The sequence below is a fragment of the Cygnus olor genome, chromosome 4, assembly GCF_009769625.2.
Source record: "Cygnus olor isolate bCygOlo1 chromosome 4, bCygOlo1.pri.v2, whole genome shotgun sequence".
Classification (NCBI taxonomy): domain Eukaryota; kingdom Metazoa; phylum Chordata; class Aves; order Anseriformes; family Anatidae; genus Cygnus; species Cygnus olor.
Window position 1 is genome coordinate 50,937,587 of NC_049172.1, and position 22,234 is coordinate 50,959,820.

Here is a 22,234-nt window from a genome sequence, read left to right on the forward strand (position 1 = left end):
ACTCCAGGTTCACAGGGACTGCTTTGGTGGAGGACTATTTGGGGGGAAAGATTCCTAGCATCAGGTGATGTGTTGTTAACGAGGTCAAAACAGAGCCAATGATGTTTCAGAGATGTGAACCATCAGATTAATCAGCTCTGCTCTCAGAGAGCTATGTGCTTCAGAGAGGCTACCTACTGGGTTAGCCCTTGGCCATTTCATTCATAATTAAGTGGGATAGTGCTGAAGAGAAGTAAGATTAGAGTGAGATTAACAGATTGTTATAACTCTGAAAAAAATAGTTTTAACACTACGAGAACCAATGAACCCCATTTTTTCTGTGGATCTGGGTAGTGAACTGCAGCGCCAAGTGGATTCTCTGATGGCTAATAAGGCTACACTTCCCTTTCTCCCGGAAAAGAGGGATGGTTTAACAGGAGCTTTGCCCTCTCCTCAGCTACCTGTTTAGATGAAACTTGTAAGAATATAATACATCACAGATGCTTACTCTTCTGTTACCTTTTGGTTGAAACTGCTAGTGGAGTCAAATATTATTGGCATATTCCCAGGTAGACACACAGTCATGCACACACGCAGGGACAGAAGATCATATCCTTGGGAAAGCTATCTAAAAAGGACTTCCAGTACAAGTCTATTTAAATCTATTCAAATTCATGAATTGCATGAAACAGCAACACAAATTGTAAGGGGGCCTAGCTGAAATCTAGTTAGCAATAGCACCTTATCTACACTGAGCTTGAAGTCTGCTCCTGAGGGCATGCAAACTAACTCCCAAAATATAGCAGTGACGGAGCTTAGCACTAAAGTGTCTGTTATTCACTTTTATTGTTTAAAGCCACTCAGATGACTCCAGCCTACTCATGGGAAGAGGCTGTTTCTTTTGTACTCACTAACTTCTAACACCAGATGGCAAAGTACAGGGGTACCCTATTATAGCTCCTCTTTTCCATCCTGTGCCTCTAATAACCGCTGCCTTTTCCTTGCTGCCAAGCTATTGCTCTCAAGTGAGAAGTGTTCTGCTTTTTTTTTTTTTCTTTTTTTTCTAAAAGCAGTTGGAAAAAAGAAATGTGCTAGTTATGGTTATGCACCCTATTCCCCCGTTTTGGTTTAATTCTCTTTTAAGGCTAGAAACAGGTTTTTGTTTAAATCAGATGTGCCTTGCAAGCTTGTACACCAAATTCTGTTTTCCCTACCAGAATTAGTGGTTAAATATGCCGAGAGGAGCTCAGTAGGAGGCAGGAGATGCTGGCTCTGGGGTAAGATATTGCTTGCCCATGTGTGTGATGTGGCTTTTAGCCCCTGCTCCAAATCTTACTGCTGAGAGCCGGCAGCTGTTTCCTCACTCAGGATGGTGGCTTCCAGCCCTCAGCACAGCCAGGACTTGGTGCATGCTGTACAAAACCTGCATCGGGGCTGGGGTTCCTGTCTGTGCCGTGCACCGAGGGACTCCCGATGCATTAGGTTGGACCCTGCTATTCTGGAACATGCCACTTTGAAGGAGTATTGCATTTGCACAGCTCCTAGTTTGTTAGTGACCTTTCCTCAGCTCCATATCCTTCCTTCCTTCCTTCCTTCCTTCCTTCCTTCCTTCCTTCCTTCCTTCCTTCCTTCCTTCCTTCCTTCTTTCTTTCTTTCTTTCTTCTTTCTTTCTTTCTTTCTTTCTTTCTTTCTTTCTTTCTTGGCACTGTATGTGTAACTGCTTTTAGCCCACGTGTTAGCACCTGTATATGAACTAGCCAGATGGTATACAAGCTAGAAATTATGTGTATCTAGATGCTAGGAGTCTACAAGAAAATATGTTGAAGACCATTAGAGCAGACCTTCAATCTTAAAACAGAAGGCAAAGTATCCTTTTTTATTACTTAAATTCTTGTTCAGTATTGCGTTGGATGTTGGCTCTTCCTAAATGTCCACATGGCTGTAGCAGTAAGGAGGGATTGTAATGTCTCTGTTTCCACACCACTGGAATAGCTGGGTTAAATTACTGACCCAGTAATTTAAATTATTCTCAGAATATCTCTGGGAAATCAGTTAGTACAAAAGCATGGGTCACTATCAGCTGTCTTCCACATCTTACATTACAAATGTGCAGAATGTATTGCCTTCTTTGAGTTTATTTCTGGGTATAACCACAAAACTGGCCTTGAGTCTGTTATACTTTTATACTTTAGTTATTACTTCTATCTTTGTGGTCTTTTTTTTTCTCCTCTGCCCTTAAGGGTGTCCAATCCATTGAACTTGTATTCTTGGGCTGGAGAGAGGTTAACAGGAGTGGGGTAACATCTGAAAGCTATTTTTTTTTCCATTTTCTCTTTTGATTTAGATGATCTTGAGTGTAACAATCGGGAGCTATTTTTTAAGAGTGGGTTGCAGACTGCCTTTGAGGTTGGGTACCTTTATAACTGACAGCAGCAGGTGGATACGCGTATATGTGTATGCAAAGTTATAGTTGTTGGTGGATTTTATGTAGAGGTTGTACTAGGTGCTTTGTTTAATGCTGAGAGGAAACCAGGTTCAACCTTACACTGAAGGTTTTTTAGACCATCAGAGGAGCCTTTTCTGGTGTTCTGTAGCACATAGAGAAACTACTGTTGTAAAAGAGAAGTATGCAGTGATCTCTAAGGTGTTACAGCTATTATTCTCCTAAATACTGAGATAGTTAATGCTGAGCCAAAGTATGGCAACATGATGTGTAATGAGTACCAATCTATTAAAAAAAAAAAAGAAAACAAAAAACCCCACCACAAACAAACATCAGAAAACAAACAAAGAAAACCTCTCCAAAAATGCATCTGGGAGAGATTGCAGCCTGAGGGGTTTAGAGGCCTGCAAGTTCACTGGCTCATTGACTTAGTCTTATAAACTCTAATGTGCTTATAAACTCTAATGCCAGTTTGTTAAATTCAAAACCATGTAATGGGGTGTGTGTGTTTTGAATGGACAGCAAATATGGTCTTACTACCGTTGCTCTCCTGGGGCTATTTCTTGCAGTTATGAAGCATTCAGCTTGCTTAGCATGCGAGACTGGCCGATGTTTTATGTATTATTTATTTCAAGATATCAATGTATTATTATTAGTTGTCATTAAAGTATTCTCAGTCTAAGCATTTTAAAAATTTGACTAAAAAATTAATTACACTGTCCCAGTTTGAGTCAGATGATGTGGGGCAGTACTTAGGGTTGCTGATGCAATGCAAATGTTGAAAAAATATTTGGAATTATTTTAGAGTGGGCACAGTCATATGACTTGTACCCTCATTTGACTGTATTAATATTGTTCTGAATCATCTCACATTGGACCTGATGTCCAATGAACCTGGGATGAGGCTGGGACTTTGGAGCTCACAACAAAACTGATAGACTCGAGGATCCCCCTAAATAAGCAATGCCAAATACCTGTTTTGCAGCCTCACATACTTTGTAATGAGTGCATTAAAGATATTGCCTTTCTTGGTTAGTGATTTATCATTCTAGACTCTTTCTGTAGAGGCCTGCTGCACAAGCAAAGGGAAGAGGCAGTGTGTCCTGATCTGTTAAGAGGTTCAGTTCTGGCGAGATGTGACAAATGTTAACATTCAATAGTTTCTTTTATTATTACATTCTGAGGCAAAGTTGTATGTCAACTGGTGATAAGGTCATCAGTAGACCTTACACCAGTCAATGAGGAACTGATTAAGAAGCTTTCCAGACTGCACATTGGTATTCTCTACTAATGCCTACATGTGTGTATTGCTGCCTACTGTCCTGATCAGTGTTTCTTTCTGTAGATGATTGATAGTCTTGTTACTTACATAGGCCATATTGACTTGTATACCTTGACTCTCCTAAAAGTATGAACGCTTTCAACGCAAAATAAAATTTAACTTATAATAGTTATGTTTCAATAAAATGCTATGTTAGGCAAATTAATATAAACACTATTAGGAAAAAGCTGACCATAAGGAAGGGGAAGGTACTTGATACAGATAGATGACCGACCAATTGCTCCTCAGCTGCACGCACCTTGCTGGCATCTTGCCTGCAGCTCCTTGGCTGGGGTTATGTCTGGCAATATGCAGTGGCTATAGCCTAATCTGAGCTCTGACGGTGGCAGAAGCAACATCTCAGGAGCCATGTGTCCAGGCTCACTCTCTGAGAGCAGTCTTGTACTATTCTGATCTGAATATGGTGTCTGTTTGTGTTTTGTTGTTGTTGTTCTTTGTTTGATTTGAAAGTTTAAATCTAGAAGTAGTCAATGGCTGGGTATTTTACCTTGGAAATGTAACACAGTTACTGCAGTCCTTCGTAGTTAACAACATTGAGAAGGAAAACAAACAAGTCCAGATGTGTTAGTGTATGGTAATGGTAGTGTATTGTATAAACTAGTGTACATAATACAGCCAGTAAACAACATTGAAAAGAATAAATGTGATGGGAAAGACCATCCTGGACCACTTATCTATGGAGTTAACATCAGTCAAGTCAGGGATCTTGACTTTGATTTGGGATGCCCTTCTTCGTAAGCGTCCTTTCTTATGAAGCCTGTGCCTGTCCAGAGCACTCCTGCTGTAGAGGTCTCTGCTGGAAGTGCCTCTTCTGTACTGCAGGCTGGTGCTGTCGTATGTATACGTGGTGGCTTGGGTGTCACGGAGGCTTGTGAACACGCCTGAGCTGCTGAAGTCATTTCTTATGTCGAGTGGGCTAAGCAGCATGTTTCCATGGGGATCAACCTGTGACAAGGAAGGAATGTGAATTAGCTAAGTTCCTCAGCCAGCACAAGCTGCATCCCAGATGGGCAGGTACCTTCTGGCTCTACTGTTGAGCTGCTCCTGGTACTGCAGGGATGGTTGCATCTTGTTGACAGAAGTGAAAAGATGCTGAATATGCTTTCCTCACTAGTATGAAATCAGCTGTTAAGCATCTAAATATCTTCCATCCTGACCCAGCTTCTTGGTCTGAGACCTTTTAACTCAGTTATCACATCCTCCATAACGGAACACTTCTACTTTTATCTTTCATTTAGATCATGATCTATATGAAATACTGAGGTTTAATGTCTGGTGACCTGGCACCCTACTCTTGTACTCAAGGTGAAAATAAAACATTCCTGTCTCTGTCATTTTTATACAGTTTTGTACAGTTTTAGTGCTGTGGGTTAGTTTCAAAAAGTTTTGTGATGACGGATTCATCATATGAAGAATGTGTATGTACAAATAAATTTTATCAGTTATTGTAAAAATCTTGTGGTGATAATTAATTTTGGAGAATTAATCTCTTGTAGAGATGGAAATCCCTGCTCCCCACAGCATACCATTAACTTGTTCATCTGCAGATAGGTGATTCCATTTTACTTAAGGAAACTTTAAATGCAGTTGCATTTTTTAAAATTGTTACCAGAAGTAGTTATTTCAAACATGTTTATTTGTGCTGTTAGGGCACTGTTTTAAAATACTTGAGTAAAGAACTGGAAAAGGCAACCGGTATATACATATATATACACAAACATAAACATTTTGGTATCATTGTCTTTTTTCATGTATGAGTGTGATCACACATGAATGGCTGCATTACTACAGAGGTTTACTTTTTCACTTATCTTTAGGTTTCCACCAGTTTGTAGTAGAACCTCTTTCAGAAGATGTTTCTGGTATTTCCAATATGAATTCTGACTTTCCCATAAAGATTTCCTAGATATTTCAAATTCCCAGATATTTAAACTTCCACTGTATCTTAAATGAGGGAAATACACACCAGGAAACAGACCTCTTATATGAAACTTTTAAGACTTTGCCTTGAGGCTTACTATTAAAATTGGTTTTCATATACTGTGGCCTTATGTCTGCTCCAAATATACCACAATTGATACAAGGCTGTCTGTGTAAGCCTTCATACAAAAGATAAAAAAAATCACCCATTGACAATATCTTGTCTATTGAAGCAGCAGTGATATGCCATGCATTATTCACACTCTGGGCTTTACCTCTTCAGAAATATATAGCAGAGTGAGGAATTGGTATAATAATCTACATCGGGTTTGAAGCACATTCAAGGAAAATCTCCAAGTAGAGCACACAGGGAAAATCCAGTCTCCAGGGCCTGCAGTGGAGGAAAGCAGGAAGCCAGTGAAAGCCTCCATTCCACCTGGCAGTGTGCAAGATGTTTGTTCCCATTGCTGCTGGGATAAAAGGATGTGTGATGACGACTGGCACATTTACACTCTGCCAGACTAAGTATTTGCTAACTGAAAACAAAGACTTGAAGGGACTGTTTGTACAGGAGCCTCTCAGGAGAGCAGTGGGAAAAAAAGCCTTCTAAAAGGAGTAATGGAGTCACCACAGACACAGAATTCACTTAGTGAGGTTTAGCAACTGATTCTTTATATACTGAAATGATCATTTAGTGCGAATGTCGCAGTTTCCACCTCCGTTTTAGTGGGAAAAGCTTAAATATTCTGGGTTAGAGAGGCTAGCTGGTCACAGACCAGCATGGTGTTTGCAATGTTTACTTGAGATATGGGCTACTGAGGTTCTACTTTTTAGGTCAAGTCTTCTAATATGTGCAGAAGGAAGATCTAAGCTAGGGTTTCTTACTCTCTAGAGGACTGCTGTAGCTATGGGACTAATCATTGCCTGAAAATTATGAAGTTTTCTGTGGAAAAAGTAAAGGTCTCAGATTAATAGTGGCCTTATAGTGTCTTTATAAGGGCCTTATAGTGGCCTTCTAGTACATAAAGAGGCCTACAAGAAAGCTGGAGAGGGACTCTTTGTCAGGGAGTGTAGTTCACAGGACAAGGGGTAGTGGTTTTAAACTTAAAGAGGGTAGATTTAGGTTAGATATAAGGAAGAAATTTATTATAAGGGTGGTGAGGTACTGGAACAGGTTGCCCAGAGAAGCTCAATCCCTGGAAGTGTTCAAGGCCATGCTGGATGGGACTTTGAACAACCTGATCTAGTGGGAGATTCCAACCCAAACCATTCTATGATTCTTTGATTTCTCTCCAAGTAAAATGAGATTAAAAAAAAAAAAAAAAAAAATAATACCAGAAGTTTTGATGGGTCAACATTTTCTTTTCAGTTTTACTGAATAACTCCTTGAGCTGTCTTTGATTGTATAATCTAATATTTAAACTAATTTACTTTAATGTTGTAATAGTAATAACAGTATTGCAAGCATCATTAAGCAGTTATTATGGCTTCTCTTTTGTGAAGACAACTACATAAGTGCTTACAACCTAAATTGATTCATAGGGATGTTTCTCAAATTAATATGTCCTGGCAGTTTATTACAAGCCAAGCAGCATATGAGTTCCTAAGTTAAGTATTATGAATTATCCTATTATTTTTTTAACTCAGTTTTATTTAGATCATTTTAGGAGAGATGATTTATATACATCATGAAACAATTCAGTCTTTGAATTGCAGGCTTTGAAGAGCAAAGGGCCTTACACGGACCTCTAATAAATTAGTTCAGGAAAGTATAAAAGTCCTTCTGATGTACCTGGGTCAAATTCTCTGCTTATGCAACAAGAAGTTGGGCTAATAGTCAAATAATAGTTGGACTCATAGCTTCTGTGTCTTAAAAAACCCTTTCAGAATTTATTGAAGTTCACTCCAAAATGTTCTTAAAACTTGTGCAGCTGAAGAAGATCAGGGGTGGGCTGAACCCAGGCTCTGTCTACTCCTTAGTTTTCTGGCCCACTGGCTGGCTGCTGGCTTTGGAGTGGAGCATTTCAGCCTTCTTCTTAGGTAGGAAAGATGAGCCATAACAAACCCTGAGTAGTTTTTCCTTGCTTGGATATAACCCATTTATTCTTTCAAATACTGCCTTTATGTTTCTTAATGGAAATGTTCTTTGTTATATTGCTATCCTGGAACATCTTCAGTTTAGATGGATCATATCTTTTATCATACGCTTAAATTTTGCAAGGCATTGCTTGTTTCTTCAAGACTGTGCTGCATTAAGGAGTCTCAAGTTCTCTCCCTGTAAAACATAAGGGCATCAAAAACCATGTAATTTTTGCCTTTTGAAAATGAAGTATCTGTGATGCTCAATCTGTGGTGATTTAGCACAGACTTGGGTCTGCGTGGCTGAGTGTGCTCAGACTATTGTTTAGAAACACAACGGTGGCATTTGTTGGCAGAAAGCTCGTGGAGAAAGGCTGTGCTGGAGACTCAAGGATAAAGTTACTGACCAGGAAAGAGATGAATCCTGCCCTAAATTTTATTATGTAAACTGGCCATTTCTGGGATGAAAACAGAATTTCTTGATTAACAGATATTCTTTTATCTGCAGTAAAAGTATCACAATCTCCTCTTCAAAGAAACAGGTTATACTCAACAGGGATGAACTTATTCAGGTGTGGATTTACATGAAGGCTGAGCTAGTTGTGTGGTGGTGTGCTCCCTCCTTTTTTATCCTTCCACTACCACAGTGCCAGAAAATTATGCCTTCCTTGGATCCTCTGGCTGGTCTCTGGCTCTCCATCACAGATGTTTTGAGGTTCACAGAAGATTTGGAAGGAAGGTATGATGTTGTGCAGAATTAGAGGGCAAGAGACCACTTGTCACCTGCCTTGTGATGTAATTTATTGGCTCCTTAATGGTTCATCCTCTTCCCCACTTGCATTATGATTGCGTCCTATCTGTTTTCATGCTTAAGACACATCTGTGTAATGATTATTCACATTAGAATTGTCTAGGGAAACAGAAGCTGCTGCACATGTGGACCACCTGAATATTTTCTTAAAGGACTGTTTGTTCTATTAATACATAACTATGGCGATTTCCTCAGTGACATCTTGCTTTGACAAATGGACAAGGACATATAAGCATTTTTTTACATTTTATTCAGAGAAATAGAAATCTTGTTTGTTACATTGTTTTGTTTTCATGTATTAAAAAATTAGAAAGGCATAAATTGTGAAACTGAAGAGGCGTTATTTTCACTTTCTTCCGTCTGTAGAGCAGAGAACAGCTACAGATGAAACAGTAGGATGGTATCAGTTTCCGTCTGGTCTTCTCTGTTTTAATATCATGGTCACTTTGCTGAGTATTGCTCACATATCTAATGAGCTTGTTATCTGGTGAAGGAAGTCAAACTCTTTTAGTTGGGAGGGCTGTAAGTCAGATGGAAATAAGCAATATCTTCACCTAGCACAAAAAGAGGAAGCACTGTTACATACATCCTGTTAGTTATAGGTCCCTGTATGGTTACATGATTCCCTGTAAAGGGAATAAATCTCCTGTAGCTGCACATACTTACAGCTGTACTTCTTTTGAGTTCCAAAAAAGCTTTTCCCTGCTCCAGTACAAGCCATTATAATATCAATGAAATATCTGAAAAGATGATGAAGAAGGGCTGGGAGCTGTCTTCGCTAGAGGTCACACAAGCTTATTGAATTGCTCTGCTCTGATCATGTGCATTCTGCCTGCTGAAGACAGACATACTGCTGTGGGACATCATAATTTCCACACTGACTAAAATGAGTGCTCACAACGTCACACACTGATGTGTCTCCAGTGCGATAACTAACTTCATTGATATCTGTTCATCTGTCTCTATATGTATATGCGTGTCTGTCTATGTGTATACATATATCTAAAATCACAAACCTGCACTGTACAGACAGAAAGCATTCTACTGAATTTAAGAGTTCTCAGTATCAAAATGTAATTTCAACCTAAAGTGTGAACACTTACAAATCCTCATATAAAATAGGTGTTCTTTACATTTGCTGTCAGAAGAATGCTGGTGTATATATGTTGTGCTCTGAAAAGCTCAAGTGTGTTAATAAATCTATTCCATCCCATTCTGCTTATTGTTCTTTGGGTAATCTTCACCAACATAACATTTAGACAAAGCTCTTTTATATGAGCTAGGTCTTTTTGATATTCAATCAAACTAGCCAAATGTGTAGGAAAAAGAGCTTACCTCCACTCTGACTCTCTTATCCTGACTCCGGTGAGTGCGCTGGGGCCTATGTAGCCAAGGCTTTCCTCTTCATCATGAACCCCTGTTGTGCTTTTTCACTTAGGATGGATTAGCCCAGAAGCTGTGGAAGTAGCTGGTCCCAGTGTGTGGATTTTTTTTTTCCTTCCTTATTTTCCGCAGAATCAGACAGACAGTATCTACACACAGCAATCCAAAATGGCGACAACAATCCATATCTCCTCTGCTTTGTGGAGGACAATTTGTGGGACCTCGGAGACTGCTGCAAGTCTGAGCTGAAATTGTGCATTCACTGTAATAAAGCATCTCCTACATATTGGGACAGGAGGCAAATGCAGGTAAGGACTTTTAATGGGCTCATGAGTTCACTGGGACTGAGAGCATGACGCCTAACAGCAGTGGTGTGGCTGCTGGAACACAAGACATCTAGTTGGACACACAACTCTAGCACTAATAAAACACCACAGTTTTGGAAATGCACTTCCTGACATGTATGTGAAACTGCAACCATCCATCAAGCTAATGGCTTACCTTTTAAGAGTTTTATATGTTAGTCTTTTTCTTCAAGCTGAACGGAGAGCTCAAATAGATTTTTGTCCAAAAGTTACCACCTCAGGCCACAGCAGAACAGAATTTTAAGAGGTAGCCTGGATAAGATCCATCCAGATACTTGGATGGAATATATTGTAGAAAATAAGAGAGCAGCAAAAATTCTTTGGGCTCATTACGACGTATTTTCCACTGAGAATTTCTGAGAATTCAGTGGTGTGGGTTTCATTCAAGACTCACTGTAGCAACAGAATCTGTCTTTGCTTTCTATTTTTGGTGAGGTTTCTGTGTATAAAAGGAAACTCTATATTAAATATTTATTTTGTACCAACTTCTATAGAAAAGTCCATCTTTACAGTTGAAATGGTAAATGTTCAACTTCCTTGTTCCCCTTTTCTTTCTTCTGTGCTGCAAATAAATGCTTCTTCTCAATAGCCATTCACATATTCTGTAGTTTCCTACTCTGTTTTGAGTTGAAGACTGAAAAAAATACGTTACTGTAATCTCCTTAAAATATATTTTTTCTATAGACAATCTTAAGTGATTTTTGCATGTGTTTGAACAGTATTTCTCTCGATCATCATATTCATCAACATTGTCACAGCAGAAGTAATGTTTGAAAAGTTAATTTGAACATTTTACCTGGACTCTAGTTGTTTCCAGTCTGTTCCTCTCGCCTGCAGCATGTCCTGTCCTGTCTGCTGTCTTTTTTTGACGTTGGGGTCCTTTCCCAAAGAATATATAGTTTACAAAGGCATACTCCAGCAAGGCCAGAAACACAAACACAAAGCATCCCATCAGGTAAATATCTATTGCTTTGACATAGGGAATCTTTGGCAAGGTCTCCCTGAGGTGGGTGCTGATGGTGGTCATCGTCAGCACGGTTGTGATTCCTGCAAGAGAGGTGGACATTGACTAAAAAGACAGTGAAGAAGAGATGAGTGTAAAGGCGTTGTTCACCTACTATGCAATTCTGATGCTGATAGCTTAATAATGTGATCAGGTCCTAAATACTTCTGGAACACTTTACTTACAGCAGTAACCCTGCTTGACCCATAGAGTATCCTTTATTGTCCTGGGGAACCAGAATAAGTATCTAACTTTTGACTGAAAACCTTCCCTTTCCCTTCTGAAAGGGAAGTTTTGTGATAAAATGATGGTCTTTGGTGAAAAGAAGATGATATTCTTGTGCCAAAGACCTTTTCCTGTTAAAGGAGTGCTCTGAATTAAAACATTTCTATCTCACTTCTGTTTTTTTTGTTTTGTTTTGTTTTGTTTTGTTTTGTTTTTAGCTGGATGAAATTATTTTTAGTCTGGTCTAATCACAGGCCATTAATGTATCTAGATAATAACACTATGCACAGGCACAATGAGTTGAATTTACAGAGAGGTGAGTCAAAATAGAGGTGGGAGAAAACGGCTGTCTGACATTCTAATTTGAAGAGGGTATCTGCCTTAAAGCACCAGCAGTGGCAGAAGATCTTGGTTCTTATGGTAAATTGTAGGAAAGAACATGGTATGGGAAATAAGCAACCATGGGGGTAAAACAGGCTTATTTGGTGTAAATTGGTTTCCACCGTTGTCCACAGGACCTTGTGTATTCATTCAAGCTACACATCCAGCTGAAGGCAACTCTTTTTAACATCAATGAAATGAAAAAAAAAATTGGAAAAAAAAATGAAAAAAAGTCAGTCAGGATCCCAAACTAACCACAGAGCCAAACATCAGACATAGGCAAGGTGACATCTGCCTGCCTTCCCAACAGTGAAGACCCTACACTGAACGGCATCAGACCACAGTTAATACTTCTGAAATCAGCTGCACAGAATTGGCACTACTGTGTTCAAAGGCAAGAAGCATCCATGTATTGCGGTGATTTTGAAAATAAGTTACCTAGAGCAACTCTGGCTGCAGAGGCATCATAATTGATCCAAAAAGATACCCACGACAGAATAGTGATCAATGTGGAAGGCATATAGGTCTGCAAAATGAAGTAGCCAATATTTCTCTTGAGCCGGAAGCTAAGTGATAACCGAGGATATGCTCCTGAAAGAAAGAAGCCATACAATGACTAATGCCTAAGATAAGTTAGACATTGATATCTCTGGGGTTGGGGGGGGGGGGGGGGGGGAGCTTTTTTAACTAGCTGGTGCTTACCTGTTGTAAACTCCACTCTCTTTGATACCATCTTGTAATCAACAATAGAAAATTGTGGGAGCTCAATGTTACTAACTCCGGTTACTGCAGACTCTCCTCCATTCCAATAAAATTCAATATCATCAGTTGTGTATCCATCTGAAACAGAGGCACAGTTTGGCTATTGATTTTTCTTTTTGTTTCATCACTTAGCTTAAACAGTTGCTGTTAAAGTGGAAGGAGCTGCTCTTGAATGCTGTTCTGTGAAATTCCTGCTATACAGAAGCCACTTCCACTTCTCTGTGCCTAGGGGAAGCTTCTTAGTGCAGAAAGTGAGAAAAGAGAAAATAAGGACAGAATTTAAGATTAAAAATCAATTTTTAGCTAGCTCTAATAATACTGCTTTTAGTTCAGGCTTGAGTTGCTCAGTTTACTAATAGACTGATAACATTAGGAAAACTTTTAAACTGGTTAGGAGGAGCTCTGACAGTAAAATCAGGTTCCACGTCCAGCTTTGCTTTTGATTTCCTGTGCAGCCTGTGACAAAACACAGAGTTTGGATCCAGCAGAGGCAAAGATGATTCCAGAAGAATTCAGGAGTCTGTACTACAATCTGACACCATCTGGCTGAGCTGTAGTTACCCCTTTGATATTCATAGTGTTTTATATTTTAATTAGACCACACCATTATTGATCTTCTGTTATCATAGAAAAAATTCCTGTCTACTTTAAAACTAGTGTGTTTCTTCTCCCTTCTTTTAACAGTGATGTTGACTATTTTTCACGTAATTAAAAATTAATCTGCCATTTTACCATTGGGAATGTAAACATTATTGTTAGCAATTTCAAATACATTTTGATTAAGCTCAAAAGTGGTTGAATTTCAAAATCTCACAATTGATGTCATTTTTGAACTAATGCTTAAGCTGCTTCCAGTTTATTGCATTTTGCTACTTTCTCCAGATGCCCACTGACAGAAAGAAGAGCTCATCCAATTTTAGACTTTTCCTTCAGGCGTGAGAGTTAAACCACAGGTTTAAATCATGTAACACAGATCAAATAGAAACATGAGTTTGAACTCAAAACTGGACAGTGGTTTTGCCACTGAACAAACCACAGCATCAGAAGAAGCCTCTGCAGAGCTAGGAACTTTTCATTCTACATGCACTGCTGATGAATTTTCTAGCTAGGGATATTAGACTGGAGATGTCTGTTCCTATGATAGTGCTTGGTAATAGGCTCGTCTCAGGAAGGCTGACTACATGCAAAATGGATCTGCAGGTCCCCTGGGGGCAGTCGGAGGAGCTCTCAAAGCATGCCACAGGGCTTGAGAGACCACTTAGAAATTCTGCAGTTATTGAACGGATATCTTTTGATGCAAACATACAGTGACGGATTGAACAAGGTTAAGTGTTCACATCTTATTTGTGAACTGTGCCATGGTTTGCTAACTGTCTGAATTGCTGCTGAAACTGTACTAACCTGTGTAATATGGATCATTGCTGTTTGCTTAAACTTCGGTGCTTTCCATTACTTATACCAATTGATTTGAAATAACCCATCTCAGGGGTGTCACGCCGGGTGCTCTGCGTGGCTGGTTTTCATTGCTTTCAGGTAGAAGCCCAGGAGCTTCTCATTGGAAAAAGTCAAGACAGCTGCTTGGTGGTGGGGCTTCAGTAACTGCTTTAAAGGCACGGCACACAGACATGGGGCCAACGTGAACCACATGCGTGGTGCAATACTGAAGGGCAGAAGCAGGAACTGAAAACTGATGAATCTTTTTAAAAAGTCAGGGAAATTTTAACTTCCTTTTCTTGCAAATCTGTATTATAAAAGTATATTGAATATTTCCCTCTTTTTAGAAAGATGCAGCACAATAGAGGAAAAGGTAAGCTATTATCTCACACTGAAAGCGTATTGATTATCTGTTGGCTTGGTACCACACAGACATCTGCTACGTGAGGTAGCAGTCGCAGTTATCGCTTTGTCTTTAGGGGCTGGTACCAGAAAGAAGAACGGTGTGAGCACTACCCAAAAGTTTCAGAAGTGCTTGATGCAAAGTGAACCAGGGGAAGGCTTAGATGTGAGAATCAGGGCTTCTGCTTCAGGGTGTGGAAGAAAGTGATGAACCTGCTTCTTCTGCCCTGTGCCATCAGCTGTGGCCTGTTCCACACCCCTCCCTCCAATTTTGCACCAATTCTGCCTCTTCCTCAGCCAGTGTAGAGATATACTGATAATGAGAAAGAGCTGATGATGGTTTTTATCCAGGATCATTCACGTTTCTTAAATCTGCTTTTAGACGAGTAATCGAGCAGGAACACTGCCTGTGGTTTTGAACAGGCAGCACACAGGATTTCCTTGGCAGTCCTTGCAAAGATTTGGGGGCCGGATTTCCACGCGGGGGCGCCCACGCACCGCGGAGCGCTGCCTCGATCCCGCGCCCTCCCTCGCGCAATTACTACGTGATTGCCAAGATTTTTTTGAATTTATTATTATTATTATTAATAAATCTTATTTGATATGTGTAAGCCTTTGTTTGCTCTCTAGATTCTTTCCCATCTTCAAAACCATTAAAATGTGTCTTATTGCTCAGCTCCAGACATTAAGCTTCTGCTTCCAAGAAAATAATGTCTAGGAATGGTAATACAGTCCTTGATGTGGCAACACTTCGTTTTGTTTGCTTCTGGACCCGCAGCTGAAAGCTTAAGGGAAAATACTTAGGCAGAAGTGCCACAGGTCTAATTGGATTTGAACATGGCAAGAACTGGTTATGTATAAATCTTGCTGTTCACAGAAAAAAATGCTTTAGAAATGTTATATAGCAGACGTTAACAGTGTATTAGATGTTAATGCCACCAGACTGCTTTATTTTCCACTGCATTTTTTCTTGCCACCTCAAATGCCTTCGGGATAAATAAAGATTCATATTACATTAACTTACAAACAAAGTCATGGTTCTATTCCTAGGACCCATTCCACAGAGATGTACAAATGGAGCCCCCTTTCTTCCATCTGCTTCTTCATGGTAGGCAGCTCCGAACACCAAGCAAAAGGATCTCTTCCTTAGGGATCTGAGTCTAAATAGGGCGTTTCAAAAGAATATTTCCAGTCTGTGTGCCCTAAACCATCCTGCCTTGTCTAAGGACATGGAGCTGGAGCTCTTTTTTTACTGGCTCATCCCTTTCCTAATGACATGAAGTTTAATGTGATTGCTAAATGTAGTTTTACAGCATCATTTTTCTTGTTTCATATAGCTACCATTCCTCTGACAGTATTTATGACGATAAAACATTTTTTCTGCACACTACAGAGGTGATCCGTACAGTGGTAAATTGATGGTTTCAGCTGAAGCCCAACGTGGGACTGGGGCACCACAGAGCCAAATGTCTGATTGGAATACAATGTCACTAGTTAACATTAAAGTGGTAGAATTGCTTGAAATGGCTCCCTGTCACTGTGTTAGAGTGGGTGTTTACATCTATAAGTGACTTATTTCTTTATTTCTTTATTTATTTTCAGTGAGGAATACAGGCTGACCCAAAGGAAAGCAGCCTTTTACTTTCTATAGGCAGATGGCAGATTGTAATGTGGGATATGAGTCAGAATTTAGCCTAAGCAATAGTGACCCAAATGAATACTTGGTTAGATTGCTGCAGTATAACAAATTGTCAGTTATTTAAGACGGTTTCTCAAATAAAAATAAATCTAACATATGGGGGAATCTGTTCTATCCCAGTTGGAGACATCATTTCCTATCCATTAGAAGCAAAAAATAAATGTTATTACTGCACAAAGTTACTCTTGCAGCATTCTAATCTAGTTCAGGGAGTGAATTATAACCTTGCCTTACTTTGCAAACACCTTTAGTATCAGTTTATTTTTCCTTGTTATCTTGTTTTGCCCCTTTAACTTTTTACATCTCATTTGCCATCAAGACTTGATACGAGGTTGGAAGTGCTTTGGGAGAGGAAGTGTTTGTTTTTGCTTAATATCTCTTTAATGGCTAACACAGCAGGACTTCTTGGTATTACTGTAGTCTCAATAAATGGAAACATTTCAGAGCCTCTTGAAGGTTTGTGAAAGAGTCATATGAGTAGTGAGACTTGTACTAAAAATGCCTTACCAGTTTATTTGTTTCCTGGGTAATGTCAGTGATGTCAGAGGACCTACTGAGTCTAAAATATAGATAATACTGTTCACAATCAGAAAAACACAATAACATGCTTTATCTAGTATGGCTTTTGTGTGCAAAAGTACCTCTTATAAGGCATACTGGTATTTTTATTTTATTTTTTTTCCTTTCACTAGTAAGAATTTAATTCTTATTGGCTATAAACAAGCAAATCAAGGAATTATTAGGAAAAAATAAGCAAAATCCTTTAAACTTTCATATGCTTTCCAATCCATGTTGTGCTATATCTTGACTATTACATGCAGTTTTCTTTCTCCATGACAGATATACTAAATTGGCTGCAAAGAAGGGCAACTGGGATGATTAAGGACAGACTTGCTTCCATTGAAGGCAGAACTGGCTCAGGCATGATTCGTCAGCCTGATGTATGAAGGGACTGAAGGATTGTTATGACAACAGTCTATGAGATCACAAATTAGCATGATGAACTTGAATAGGAAGCAATTATTCACAATCTCTTACACTTCCAGATCAAGAAGGCAATAAATGGCATTGCCTAGTGGTTGGTTTGAAAGAACTACAGGGAAATATGCAGATAAACTGCAGAACTCTTTGCAGAAGGTGATGTGATGTCAAAAGTTTATGCTTATTTAGAAGCTATCATATATTCACAAAATAAAAATCTGACAGGTTATTAAATATAATGATACTATTTCTGACTTCAGTGCCAGAGATATGACTTGGGATTTGAGACATTTTGATGACTTGTCTCAAAACTAGCAGCAATGATATTGCTTTTCAAACTTCTTAAATGGAGCTAGCATTCAATATGTGCTCCAGACTAGTTAACAACTGAGCAGTGTCTACTTGTGCAGACGGGATATTTGTGTAATTGCACAGATGCCCAACTGCTATTTACAGATTAGCCCTGGTAAGAATAGCCTTCATACATTAGTTTCTACACACTTTTAGCCAGTTTCTCAGTTTATAATCTAACTTTAGTGGCTCTTAAATGTGGTCTTTTAAAATGGAGCTTTAGTGACTCTGGTAGTTACAACTGCTGTTGATCTGTTTGTTTATCTGCTTCCATGTTTCTCATTTCCTGGACTGAATCCTATTCTGCTGTGAGGTTGAAACCAGCAAACTTCTTAATTCCTAATGTTCTTGTCTGAAGGCTATACAGCAATCGATAAGAGCGGAAGCTATGCATGCAGAGATGAACTCCCCTTGCCCTCCATCCAGATGGACTTCTGCTGGTACCAGAATAGCCCTGTGAGTGTGGCACTCTAAAAAAAGAGTATATTTCTTTACAGTTGTAGGTGTCAGAAATCCCAGCCTTGTTCCCTTGCTTTCTTTCTGAGATGCCTTTTTCCTGAATCTGTTTTGAGCTTTCACTTTCTTCCTTTCTTATTCTCCTTTGAAATGGACACTTAAACAAGATACCATCTCAATCTACAAAAATCTACATCTCAATCTGCAAAAAGTTGAACCAAAGCTCCTGGCTGCTTTTGGTGAGGTTAATCTGCTTTTTTTTTTTTTTTTTTTCCTTACTGCTTTCTGTTTTATCTTCTACCCTTTAACCCTCCCTGGTTTGATGAGAAGGAAAAAAAGACATATTTGGGAGCAGCAAAATGCCACCACAAACTGGTTCTACTCCAATCCTGGCAGTGCCAGCTGGGAGCTCCTGACTCTGGACAGGGGACATCAGTGCGACCTCCCCTAAGAAGCCAAGTGTTGCAGTCCTTCACCTTTTGTGCTATCTCAAAAGGCTTCCACTCCATCTTGCTAATCAGATGAAGGTAACCTGCTTTCAGTGTTGTCAGGAGCTCATTTTGTGTGGAGATTTTGTCTGATGTAAACCACTCTTTTCATCCCTTACTTTGCTGCTCTTTATTTCTTGTCTGGAACTGCTATGCACTGCATAGCTATGTCAGTCTGAGCTATAATCCTGGAAGTTTTTTTCTGACAAGTTGCTTGACAAAGTTAAAAAGAGAACAACAATATATATAAGCATATTATGTAAACATTAGCAACAGAGGTCCAGCTGCTTAGCATTCAATTAATTTAGTTCAGTCAATATTGCATGGTACATAGTTTTGTCTGCTTGTATTGTAAACACATCCTGCCCTTGAGCACTTATTTCATTTGACTAATTAAGATCTACTTCTAAGTGCTCCCATTTTGTTGCCAGGCAGATTCTCCCAAATTTGGGTACAGCTGTTGTGCTCTGTGAAGAAACCATTTGAAGTCCAGGTCCATCTGTTTTGTTCTCCATTGTGTCAGACCAAAACCTGTGCTTGCTGAAGGCAGCAGAGCCTCTGACTGTATATGAATCAAGACACTGCATGTTTTTTACTTATGCCAGCATGGTTCATGCAAGTACACCTTATATTTCTGTGCAATATTTTTGCCCCCCTGGATGTGGTAGTGAAAACCTTTTTAAAATTTTAACTACTTAATTCAGTTTCTTAATTTTTTCAGAGAGGTAAATACTGAGGCAAGTACTAGGCCAATGAGCTTGGGCTTTTTAGATAAACTATGAGAATGAAGTTTTCCTGGTGGTCTTGTTCAGTGTTCTGACTATGTAAGATGCTGAATTTTCATTTCATGAACAACTGTAGAAAAGAAATTAAAGTAACATTGAGCTACATGAAAATTTTCATTCAGCCAAAATTAAGAATGAATGAAAAAAGAACTTTTCTAAATAAAATTCATTTCAAATAAAAATTCCACCTATTTTGACTTTGAAAATTAAGTATTTTTTTTTAAAGAAAAAAATATATAATGCACACATATTGTGCATGTATTACACTTTTTCTGCATGCATATCTTGGGAAAACTGTTGCACATTACTGAATTGATACTTCACTGGGGAAAAAGCCTGGCCTGAAAAACACTCTGCTGTTCTTTGTGATGTTGTTACAAGACCATGAAATGAAATGTAGATTGATTTGACAGTTCTAAAACTTTTCATGCATCTACTTTACCATTGTAGCCATAGGTAAATACTAAATCTGTATTGTCAGGTACGGAGTAAGAAAGTCCTACAAAGAATCAAAAGTTAAGGAAAAGTACATCTAGATGTGTTCTTGATAAATAGATTTATAACTGTAACAAAAAAAAAAAAAGAAAAGAAAAAAGAAAATGAGACGTCAGACTGGTTTCTGGTCTTTGTTCTACAAAAATTACTCTCATTGCTTATGAAGCATATATGACATCCTCTCCTGAGGAAATGTACCTCCATGAAAGCATGGAGATACATCTGCATAATTTCAAACACCTTAGCGCATACTGCAGGTCACAGCAGGGCTAAAAAGTGCAGGTTACCAGCATTTTTGTGACTGCCTGTGTTCAGAGATTGAATTTGTGCTAGCAATGATTGGTAGAAAAATAGCAAATTTCAGTACAAAGTAACAAAATTCTGCTACTGTTAAGAAAATACACACAAAACATACACTATTTTTCATCCATAGATTAAATATGATACAAAACCAATCCATCTTCATTTTGTAGGGAGACTCGAAGTGCAGAACAAACATAGCAAACTTTACCAACATATTATATTCATTTCACCTCAAAAAAAAAAATAAATAAAAAAGAAAGGTAAGCCAAAGAATACAGGGTTATATAGAGAAATGTTAGGTCTTACTAGCCCAATATGTCTGGACAGCCTGGATCAATAATTCCCCGGGACAAAAAGCAGGCTGGATTCAGGAGGAGAGTACAGGAGGTGAGTGGCTTCATCTGATGATTTTAAGTAGAGAAGCAGACTCTTTTAGGTGGGTTATGTACAAAATCTGCTTGGTATCTACCTTTTTTTGTGGAGGCAGATGTGCAGCACATACTCGTTAGTGGACTAATAGGGGGTGATGATGGAGGGGCAAGCTCTCCATAGAGAGGGAAGGTCCAAGGTCTTGTAATCAAAGGACACTGGGTAATTTTTTGTGTGCTTAATCTTGTTGATACAAATTCCAGCCCACAGTGTGTGAAATATTTGAATTAAAGGTTTTGTTGCTTTGACCCTAAATGTGAATTCAAATAAGGCTGTCATGCTCTGTGTGGTTTGGATTAGAAATGGTAATATGTTAAATAACCGTGTGTTTTCTCAGGAAGAGCTCTCCATAGGTAATTTAGTGTTCAGAGGCACTTACAGAATACAAATGAATGAGAATACAGAGAGATTGCTGAAATGATCAGCCATATATTCTGAGTTAAAACTCAGTCATTGATGGTATTAGCAAAAATTGCATCCCACCAGTGGGAATAGAGATGCTGGGTAACAATTCAATAGCCTTTAGGTGCTGCTTCATTAGCCCATATCTATACTTAGAGTAATTGTGCAGCCTTTAGGTTTTCCCTGGCCATCAGCACTATGGCTATGCAGACCTGATCCTGGCATCCAGTGCCTCATATGAAATGAATCTTTGCTTAGCTCCATTTCCACCTACAAGCTAATGGGCAGTTTTTCATTGTACAAAACAGCCTTGCACTTCGGTGTTAACAGATATTCATAAGACTGAGTTACAGAAACATGCTCCCTGTGTGGCCAGGGAGATTGGATTTGTGATTGGGAAAACTTAGTGCTGCTATTTCTAAGGATGAATTGAAGGCTGCCAATCACCAGAAAACATGAATTCAATGAAAAATAATATAACCATGAATGAACTCTTCAAACAAAACTGAAATGCTCAATGTTTTCTTCTTGAAATTTCCCACACACAGTGGTTTGCTCATAATGAGCAATGTTTCTTTGTGCAGTCTACTTCTGCATGCCATGTTTGTTACTTGACATTTATGCAGAAGATGAATCTGCATCAGCAAAAGCTGTTAGAAGTGGTAGCAGAAAGCTAATAGAGGAATATTTAAGAATTTTATCTGATGGACTCAGTTGTGCTTTCAGTTCTGCAACCTGGTTCCTGACGAGTGGAGGTCTGGTACATGAATGTACAGCCCAATTAGTAATTAACTACTTTGTGCTCATGCTCCACCAAGTTGGGTAAGCAGTCTTTCAGCATAGTGACTTGAAGCACTGTGTTTTGCTTATTTGTATTATTGCAGTGTCAAGGAGCCATAGGTGAAGTTCAAGACAGACTGTACTGGCGCTGAACAGAGAATTTCTCAAGATTTATTACATCTGTATACTCAGATGCATTTGGGGCAAGAATTCATTCTCACGAATTGAAGTGAATCCATGAGTACCAGAATCTCCCAATTTGTTCTGGGTTTTATTTTATGCAGCAATTCACACCTTGGCAGAGGACAAGTAAATTCATAAACCGTACTTAGGGCTGTAATATCCTAGCACAACTGCGTTATCTCAAAGCACAATATGCGAGCTCTGCAAAAGATGTGATATGACCGGGTTTGGAGATTATTTTTGCTGCTTCTCTGACTACAGAAATATAGGCTCATGTACAAGCACAGCTGTTTCCTGAGAAATCCACTCCTCCTCTAAATGAGCCCCTATTTTTGAAAAGTGAGCCCAGCTTG

At 39.0% G+C, this 22,234-nt stretch overlaps 1 protein-coding gene across 3 annotated transcripts in view; it reads right to left on the reverse strand.

The window, feature by feature from the left end:
* Positions 1–3,497: 3,497 nt before the first annotated feature.
* Positions 3,498–22,234, reverse strand: part of GABRB1 (gamma-aminobutyric acid type A receptor subunit beta1) — a 125,410-nt gene continuing 106,673 nt past the window's right edge. Inside the window, exons 6-10 of one of the 3 annotated variants that reach the window (XR_005819569.1) lie at positions 12,634–12,771; positions 12,370–12,522; positions 9,910–11,369; positions 9,241–9,409; positions 9,059–9,128 (exon numbers count right to left, since the gene is read on the reverse strand). Coding sequence is in view for 1 of the 3 variants with exons in the window: in XM_040556146.1 (XP_040412080.1) it covers positions 4,362–4,709; positions 11,119–11,369; positions 12,370–12,522; positions 12,634–12,771 (890 nt within the window). In the remaining 2 variants the exon portion in view is untranslated. Of the gene's footprint in view, positions 4,710–9,058; positions 9,129–9,240; positions 11,370–12,369; positions 12,523–12,633; positions 12,772–22,234 lie in introns of those variants that run through there. The other 2 variants (XM_040556146.1, XR_005819568.1) reach the window with 2 other exon arrangements.